This window comes from Lupinus angustifolius, chromosome LG10 (assembly GCF_001865875.1).
Source record: "Lupinus angustifolius cultivar Tanjil chromosome LG10, LupAngTanjil_v1.0, whole genome shotgun sequence".
Taxonomy (NCBI): Eukaryota; Viridiplantae; Streptophyta; class Magnoliopsida; order Fabales; family Fabaceae; genus Lupinus; species Lupinus angustifolius.
Window position 1 is genome coordinate 3066528 of NC_032018.1, and position 9477 is coordinate 3076004.

General features: G+C 32.9%; 1 protein-coding gene across 4 annotated transcripts; it reads right to left on the reverse strand.

Annotated features, from left to right (window-relative positions):
• Positions 846-8477, reverse strand: LOC109358291. 4 transcript variants are annotated; one of them, XM_019602444.1, is made up of 10 exons: positions 8346-8476; positions 7081-7371; positions 6649-6883; positions 5993-6165; positions 5154-5296; positions 4828-5005; positions 4156-4735; positions 3657-3769; positions 2712-2955; positions 846-1235 (listed from the first exon to the last, which is right to left on the reverse strand). In XM_019602444.1, exons 2-10 carry the CDS (start codon positions 7242-7244, stop codon positions 1008-1010), a joined length of 2058 nt encoding a protein of 685 aa, XP_019457989.1. In that variant the 5' UTR covers positions 7245-7371; positions 8346-8476; the 3' UTR covers positions 846-1007. The 4 variants fall into 4 exon arrangements, with proteins under 4 accessions (XP_019457989.1, XP_019457990.1, XP_019457987.1 ...); XM_019602445.1 differs by having other exon boundaries at positions 944-1235; positions 5993-6162; positions 8346-8477; XM_019602442.1 differs by lacking the exon at positions 8346-8476 and adding an exon at positions 8211-8316 and having other exon boundaries at positions 944-1235.

The window sequence follows — 9477 nt, forward strand, 5'->3', positions numbered from 1 at the left end:
TGAGTTCAACTTCTCTATGGAGAGTAACCCGGAAAAATAAATTTATTATATCAATGATTTGTATTAGGATTTAATATATATACGAATAATGTAAATATTTTTTATATTGTCAGTAAATCATTCACCATTAATTTATTAATCATCATTGACTCTTAAAACAAATGATATGTTGATAGTGTAAAAAGCTCTACCTGTCAGTGCATAGATTTTAAACTATTTGTATTATGTTTAAGAGTATAAAATCTATATACTGACAGTCTAAAAATGTATTATATGCACTTCATCATCTATCATATCTGGATTATCTTTTTTGAAAAGTCAACCATAATTAAATATAAATAGTAAATGATACAATAGTAATATATAAAACTCATACACTATTAATGCATACATTTTTTTTTTTTTTTTCTATATCTATGTTTAGTGATCAATTATAATTTATAAGAAGGAATCATCAGGGTTATTTTATTCTCCCTTTTTTATTTGAATGCAAAATTTCAAACCAAGATTGACAACTCATAACTATGAGGAAACAAGATGCATGGGACAATAATGGGATCATAAAAAATAACTTGCCCCAATAATTATGATTGGTTTTATTTATTCATTTTTTATTATAATAAAAAAGGAGACTATATTTCTCAATGTGGCATACATCTATTTCTTTGTTGAAACATTACATTTAATGTTGGAGAATTTACAAGGTTGTGAACTCCAGTGGAGCTGGATCATAATTAGTAGCCAATGTTAGGCAAAATTTTGGAGCCAAAAACATCATTGTATAACCATTACTCCCATAGTGTTACTTTTCCAACTCACCTATTTTATGTTAAAACTTGACAGAATGCAGAAATAATAATATTCTAGGCACTTTTGGAGGAAGAGATTCATCTAATATTCTAATTCCTTCACTTCCAAAGTTGAATTTTACATCTTAAAACAACTACATCTGAGAAAAACAGTATTCAACATAAATATGTGCATAAACTTCACAATAGATGGCACCATCACTTTTTCTTCTTTTCCTCTTTATCTCTTTCAAGTATAACAGGAGCTGCTGGTATGCTGAACCACCATTCCCTCAACCTCCTTGTCCATCTCTCTGTGCTAGCTTTCCGTAGAGGAGAATACTTCGTAAATATCTCCAAAAACACTAACAGAGCTATGTACTTACTCGGCAAGAAAGCTAGAATCAATGCTGTTGATAGAAGAGCAGAGGCCAACTTCTCTGTGGCCTGAATATTATATAAAGGGACCAAGTATTACAATGTGTATAGAATTGTGCAATTAATATTTGAAAAGAATTATGCTTCCTAATATCAGTTTGGGTGTGGGAGCACATATCTCAGACAAGGGTATGTGGTAGAATCCAGTGCAAATGTGCAGAAAAAAGAGTTAGGACCAACTCCAATCAGATAGTGAAAAGTGTGCAGGTGTGAGTTGATGCTTCTAATGCAAATGTGTACATATATAGTAGGGTGAGCATGGGCCGGGTTAAAGCTTGTGCTTACCCGGCCTGGTCACTTTTTTGAACCCGGACCCGACCCTAAACCCGAAGCTAACCCGACCCCAAATAGCGATCAGGTCAACCTTTAAACCCGACCCTAGACCCGATTAAATATAATGCATACTCATTTTAGATAAAGACTTCTCAATATTATTTATTATTATGAATATATAGTTTGATATATAAAATGATATATGTATATATATTATTAATCATGTATATATTATGGAAAAATTAAAGAATAAATGATACTTTCGAACAAAAGGGTAGCATTACTCTATACACATTTGAGTAGAAACACGTACAAACATGATGAGCGAGTGACCATGAGACGGGACGGGTCATGCTTGGTCCCTACCCGGCCCTAAATATTGATCGGGTCTATTTTTTGAACCCAAACCTGGTCTAGACCTGATCAGACCCGACCCTATTCGGACCCGATCATGATCGAGCCGTGCCGGGTGAGCGGGTAGGGCCGGGTCCTACTCACCTATAGAAATAGCATTGTTGCAATGAACAAGCTTCTCAAATAATTTTCCAAGTGCCACAACAGGGTATGTGGTAGAGTCAAAGTGTACATATACAGAATAATGAGGTGAAACCAACTGTAATTAGATGGTAAAGTTTCAAAAAGAACAAGATATATTATAGATGCAAGTACTTGTATGGAATAAATAAAAGTAAAAAGTACAACAAAATTTCAAAAATTAAGGTACTTGTATGGTATGACAAGATAATATTATATAGATATGTACAAACATAAGTAACTAAATCACAAGATAAAAACAATTTTCATAATATTCTATTTACAAGTTTTTAACAAACTCTACGAAATATTTCGAGTAAGAAAAAATATACAAGACCCAGGATTTGAAGGGAGCAAAGTAGTAGTTTGTTTCATTTGTTAGCAAATAAAACATAATTTGATTTTTTGCATGGAATGATGAGTTGTACTTGAGTATATCAGGTGCATACTCATACTCATCAAGCGAGCATTGGTAAGTACCCATGTTTATCAAGAAAGTACCAGTGCCAACAGTGTAAGAGAACTATTTAGGAGTACTCGTGCATCATATGTAAAGACTGTCCTCATGTGTATGCAGTTCATGTATGTAGCATAAACTTCTAAAATAATTATCTAAGAAGTGCATCCAGCTCCTTTATAGAAAAAAGTACAAGTTTGCAACAGGGAATGAGAGAAAACCTGAGGAAAAATGGACAGAAACAAGCCTCGGAGCTTGAGCAGAATTATGTTACCATCCTGTATGACTTGTTCAGCTTGAGAGACGGCATTCTGAACAGCTAAAAGCTGTTCCATTGTATTCATTGGAGGAGGGACTGCTACTTTAACTTCAGAGACAGGATTATCTCGGCTAAAATATCGTGTAATCATCATAAAAGCTGAAAAGAACATAAGCACAAGTGCCACTGCATAGCCAACCCAACCCCTGCAATGATAAGATGATCTAAAGATTATAACAATGCGGCAAAAAATAATTATAAGCATAAAAATATGTTTAAAGAGAGAACGTTTTCAATATTTCTGTGTTTCTTTTCATGCAAAATATTTGGTGTTACCAAATGTTCGGTATTAAGTATTAACAATAGGAAGTGAAAATGGAGATCTTAAATTGTGAACATAAAAACCGACGATGGTGATCGGTAGACCCAATCGTATAGACAAGAAAACAGAAGAAAAAATATGTGGCTTGCACTTTACTTGTAGAGAAGACCATTGGAGAGAAAGCATGTGCCACAACCGCAGTGGTGTATTGATGTCAGGCAACATTAAATTTTCAGATCTACTTAAAAGAGAAATGATCTTGATTATTGCAACATTTCTGTTTTATCTTTCACACGATTATGATTTAAAATTTCCTGGATATGAACCAAACTTATAACCACTTAACCTATAAATGCCTAGGATGCTGCATAAATACTTAAATGTTCATTGTTTATTCCTCAAAACTCTTTCTCATTACAATAGTAGTATAGCACACCACTGAAATCGTCCAATGTCTTTCCCCTCAAAATTAATTTTCCAGTTTCTATAACATTTCATAAATTCCAATTAAAAAAACTCCCTTCTCTCCCACGTCTCAACAAATAACAGGTCAACAGAATACATATCAGTTTACGGAAGTTTTACCTGTAGATGATATAACTGAAGAGCAAACAAAACCCGGTAGACTTCCATGGATCATCCCAGTCTGCCAAAGACTGAAGAGACTTCCTAAGTTCATTTAGAGGAAAAAGTAACTCCTGAAAGCAACGGTAAATGAAAAGCATCAAAATATCATAATTCAAGGGAACAAGGTTTATTATTGTAAATTTGGGATAAGAAAATAAAGCTAAAGGATACGATATAAATTGATTTGTCCAGGTTTAATGGCTTATCCTACAACTTGGCTTCATTCCATCTATTATTACCATCATTTAGGAAAAGAAGAGACAAGTTGTGCATTGCAAACAACATGCACATTCGATGACCTACTCAAACACTTCCACATGCTTGCAGATTATCCTACCAAGAGTAAGTAGAATATAGACTAATGTATCTTCAAAATACTAAAATGCAAGACCCTTGTGTTTTTGACTTTTGACTAATGATCAACAACAGCATAGACAAGCTGAAAATAAAATAGTACCTTCATGACAGCTAAATTAGTGTCAATTCCATCAACTTTAACACCTTCAACTGTCGCTTGGGCAGACACAACCTTTTTATAGTTGTTCTTCGATTCTTTAACTGCTCTTTCCAATGATGACATTTCTCCCACAGACACTTCACCTACAGCAATCCTGCTCTCATTTGAGTTGTTTGGATTTGTTCCAAATACAAATCCTAAGTTAGAAACCATGTCCGAGGCCGAGATAGAATACATTCCAGATCCAGCCCTTGTATCATTCTCGCGATCAGAAGCCCTTAAGTTTGACATATTTGCAAGAGTTTCTAATATCAAGTCTCCGCCTGGGAGCTGATCGCATACATTAAACATGAGAAGAGTGTCATACTGTATATCGATTGAAGAATTAATATCTTGAATGGCTTGTAAACGCAAAATCCCTAAAACAGCTTTCCAAATTGCTTCATCCCGTGCAACCCCTTTCATTCTATACTTGCTTATGAATTTGTGAACATTAAGAATCTCTCGGATGATAGCTAGCCAATAATCACGACGAGCATGACCTTTAAGCTCTGGAAATTCAAATACAGCTGGTTCTGATCTACATGAGATTTTGAAAGTTGATAGCAAGTTAATTTTCATCAGTTATTCATTATCAAAATTATATAAAAATATAATTTTGAAATTACTTACAATGAGACTGAACTATATAAGACTGCTTTATCAAAGAGTCGAGTACCCCATGGTCCAGTCAACTCAGGTTTAACGACTTGTTTTAGATCATCTGATAAATCATATATTTTTGGTTTCTCATATGATACAACGCGGTGTGCTTCGAAATAGAGTGAATGATCTGTGAGAATTAACCTTCCTGCATGCATGCCACAAAGAAGGCTCGGTAAAGGCCATAATAATAAACAGTGCATACTTCTACTTTATCAGCACATATATATATTACAGTTTGGTGGGAACATATGCTTGATAAAGATGGTATATATGTATTTTTTTCACGGGCTTACCAGGCCAGGCAGATATTCCTACATGCTCAAGGACTGGCTGTGTGGTGACTGTTCCATCAATCTCAAGAATCTTCTCGCCTCTAGAGGATCTTATAGAAGAGAGGAGAGATGACTCTGAATTACTCTTCATTTTTCTTATGGCTCTATGAATATTTAAAGAAACAAAATAAAATAAGTATTATAAATAGAGGTGTAATGTCAGGGTTTGATCATAACTATACAAAGCCCTGTTATTGAATTATATTTCAAAATTGTTCCCAACAATGTAAGCTTTTGGAAAATATAAAATCATTCATTTACATTCACCCAACAATGTAAGCTTTTGGAAAATTTGGTTCTTCACAAATTCAATAGCTATCAAAGATACCATCCATATCCTTGTAAGCTACAGTTTCACTCCCTTCTCAAATTAGAGAATAATTGTCGCAGTACAAGTGAATTCTATTAAGTTGGTTTAGAAAAGTATAGGACCACATTGGCTAGTTAAAAAGTAAATGTGGGGAATGAACAGAAAAGTTTGTGAAACTATAAGGACTAAGTCGGAGTTAAAATTAACTCTGGATTACCGAATTTCACTTCCTCGAGCCAAAACGTAAATATTTTCATCTTCTCCTTTAACAAATAGAATTCTATGAAATGACACCAAAGGAGAGGACAGTAATCAGTCTAAGTTGAGAAGAATTCTATATAGGAAATGAAGAATTTTATAAGTTTATGTTCAGCACTCCTACTTATAAATATGTCTCGTGCCCTGTCCAAAGAAAATAAAGAAAGGAGAGAAGAGAAATAAACACTCAATACAGAAAATGCAGAAAGGTGGCCAGCAAAAAGGTTATCACCTTTCTAGACCACTAAGGTACTTGTCATAGGTGGGGAACTGAAGACGACCACAAGTTGACGAACTCAGCACCTCAAAAAGATGTTCACTAATGATGACATCGGCAATGATAGGAATTGCAGGAGCTATTCGACAGAAAGCCTCTAAACCAACAGATACATCCTCATCGACCTTCTGAAAATTTGAGGCTCATCATTAATACAAAGGATAGAGTATTAAAGATAACACAAACTACAGTACATATGGTATATTATATATAATACAAGGGCATAGATAATTAGGAACACATACAATTAATAAGTTATACATTTGATATGGCAATAACAAGGGAAGATAATGAATTATGAAGTTCAGAGAATTGCAAAAAATAAATTTCGAGTATAATATGTATTCACCCATAAACGTAAACAGAAATAATTAGCATTAACAGAAACATATTGTTATTCTAATATGCCAGTCATTTATATCTCATACAATATACTAGAGTTTATTGTACAACTTGCCATCAACCCAAGCAACAAAATGGCATAGGGTAAGACAAGATTCTACATGTAATTTCAATTTTCAAAACTGATTCCTGGTACCAGTAGATAAAATTTTAATCAATTCACAACAACGAATCTAACAAGAATCTCACCACTATTCTGAAAAACATACATTAGTTATAGGTTGGCTGGCAGCAGCAGGGGTCTCCCAAGCTAACATCATGTTAAATGTCAAGCGCCGGACTGTTTTATCAAAGAGATAACCTGTCATTTGTGTTGAAAGGGAAAGTGCTTTGAAACTGCAATATTCCAAAAAGTTCCTCGCATATTGTGACGGATGCTTCATAGAATCAGAAGCCTCTTGATTGAAGCTCTCTTGAAGCTCACTTGGAGATATCTTAAGGATTCTGCATTATTTGTTTGTTTTTTTGTTACACTTGAATTAACAATCAAACATTGACCATTGTGTCAAACAAACAAATATGAAAGATCCAAGGCTACCTACTATTCAAACTAAATCAAACAAGAGTAAAAGTTTTAAAACTTCTAATGAAGCAAAAATTGCTATGTAAATGAGATAGGATCCCCAGAAGCACACACTTACTTTGAGCATCTACGAACAACAAGGTTGGCAACCGGAGAGATCTCGGATATCCAATTCTTCCCAGCAGAAGGTGAATTTTCCATCTCTTCGAGCTCTTCATCAAAGTAGCTCCTCTTGCCAAGCAACCATTTAAGTGATCCATCTTTTACCAGACCTTCAAGCATGTTTCTCGTTTTGCCTGGTACGGCCAACTCCTTTCTCCTCAACTATTTTATAGAGATGAAAAATAAGATACTCAATGTATCCAATTATTCCTTAAAGCTTTAGCTTTTACTGAAACATAAATGCTGCCTACAAAAAAAATCACGCCAAGATGAATCCTCGAAACCAGATAATCAAACTAAGAATCACAAAAGGTTCAACACATGCACTCCAATCAGCATGATTCATTTCATTGATATTATAGTTTGATCAGAGTGAGCAGACATCCAGAAAACCCAGGCAGAGAAGCAACAAAGGGGATGTTTGGTTTGTTTTATTTTTCAATTTCAGATGACATGTTTTCACCAATAATTACAAACAAATTTCATTTTTCAAAGTGGAAACAAGCTAGCATTTTTTGCTAGGGTTTTGCTAAAAACATGAATGTTTATATTAGAAAACTAATACATTACTCCTTACCGCTTCAACATCACTTCACAATAACAATATTTATTTTTTGGCTCTCTAACCATTTTTGTAATTATAGTGAAAACACATCAACTGAAAATGAAAACATAAAACAAAGCAAGCACCTAATAGTTGTTACAATTTCTGAAATTTTCCAAGAGTCCTACAAAAAATTTAGGATCAAAGCACACATGCAATTGATGCAAATTAAAGATAAAAACAAGGGTGCTCACAAAAACAGAGGCCTTAGCTATTTCAATATTAAAAACCAAACATAATCATGCTTCTTCCACTTGCATAAACCCACCATTAGATTCTCATCACAATCCCAAATTGATGCTAAAAAATATATATAAAAAGAAAGCAAAAATTAACCCCCAAATGCAGCAATGAGCAAAACCAAAGTAGACCTTAGAATGCAAAAAAAAATCTCAACTTTAGCAAATGGGGTGGCTTGAAATTGTGAGATATTCCAAAAAATCGAGCACCCATTTGAGATCATGTAGGGATTGTGAACTAACCCATATAAAGTAATGTCACAATCTGAGTTCAGATCGAGAGAAGTTGAATAAGCACAAATGAATTACAAGAGATAGAGAGAGAGAGAGAGAGAGGTTACCATTTTTCTGGAAAAAATGAAGTATTTGAGTTCTTACCTTAGTGTGACAGAATATTAAGGTGCTTGCTGGTGCAGGAAATCCAATAACGTGTTTCTGTCTCTATTCTTTACCCACTTGTTGTATTTTCTTGTTATCAAAGATTTGGATAATAAGTTTATAAATCATTTAGTTGATGAAGTATAATATTATTAAGCTTTTTCCAGTTTTCCAGTCTTAATTTCAGGCAAATTTGGCAGATGTGACAACAATTAGGTTGATGATGCTATTTTGGTGATTCAGAAAACAACATTGTTGTTAGGAACCTAAATTTAAAATCTTAATATCATAATTTTGTTCCATTTAAATCATTTTGATAGTTAAGGTAATATCCCAACAAACTTTACTCTAGTGGGTAAAAAATAATCTATTAGTTATAATGTTGAATTCAAATCCAACAACTTATAAAGTTAGTTTATAAAAAAAAATTAAAGGACATTATTTAATGTCACTAGATGCTTAACTATTTTTTAACATAAATACTTGTGATTACTACATTGAATAATAAATAGTCTTTGAAAAAAATTAATTAAAATATTAGATGCGTCAAGATTCACATGACTGAATATAAGTTAAATTGTATATCATTTAAAGGTTTTATGTTGTCTTTTAAAATATATTCTGTCCTTTTACTCTTGCTCATTAATTTATGCATGTAGTTTATTTTGAGCACAATTTATATATATCTAATTGTTTAGCATTAACATTTTAAAATAATTGCACCTAATATGTATTATATTAACTATCTTAAGTGTCACATTATTCAAGTGTCGACAGACATTTTGTGTCTACCGATCCGTATATTTATTTTATGATATTAAGTATTAAATTTGTATTTTTATTTTAGAGAATTAAAATGTTTTGTATTGGATGTACTTCATGTTATAATATTCGTATTTATTATAATATCCAACTTAAAGTGAAATTTATTGATTATAGTTATTTAGGATAATATAATTTTACTTTTGAAATAAAAAATATTAAAGGAAAAATAGGAAAATAAAATCATAGTGGTAATTATTTCATATTTTGGCTTTATATATATAGTATAGACTATGCGTATAATTTTGCTTGTGCCTTAAATATTTTTATCTTGGTCATAGGGGAGAAACAGGGGAAGAAAAAAAGGCAA

What these genes read in the sequence shown, in the direction of transcription:
- LOC109358291 (XM_019602444.1), bottom strand. Translation starts at nt 7,244, where the DNA reads ATGCTTGAAGGTCTGGTAAAAGATGGATCACTTAAATGGTTGCTTGGC. An exon ending in GTTGTTCGTAGATGCTCAAA is followed by an intron (nt 6,884 to 7,080) that starts GTAAGTGTGTGC and finishes CAAATAATGCAG; the next exon opens with AATCCTTAAGATATCTCCAA. An exon ending in TTATATAGTTCAGTCTCATT is followed by an intron (nt 4,736 to 4,827) that starts GTAAGTAATTTC and finishes AATCTCATGTAG; the next exon opens with ATCAGAACCAGCTGTATTTG.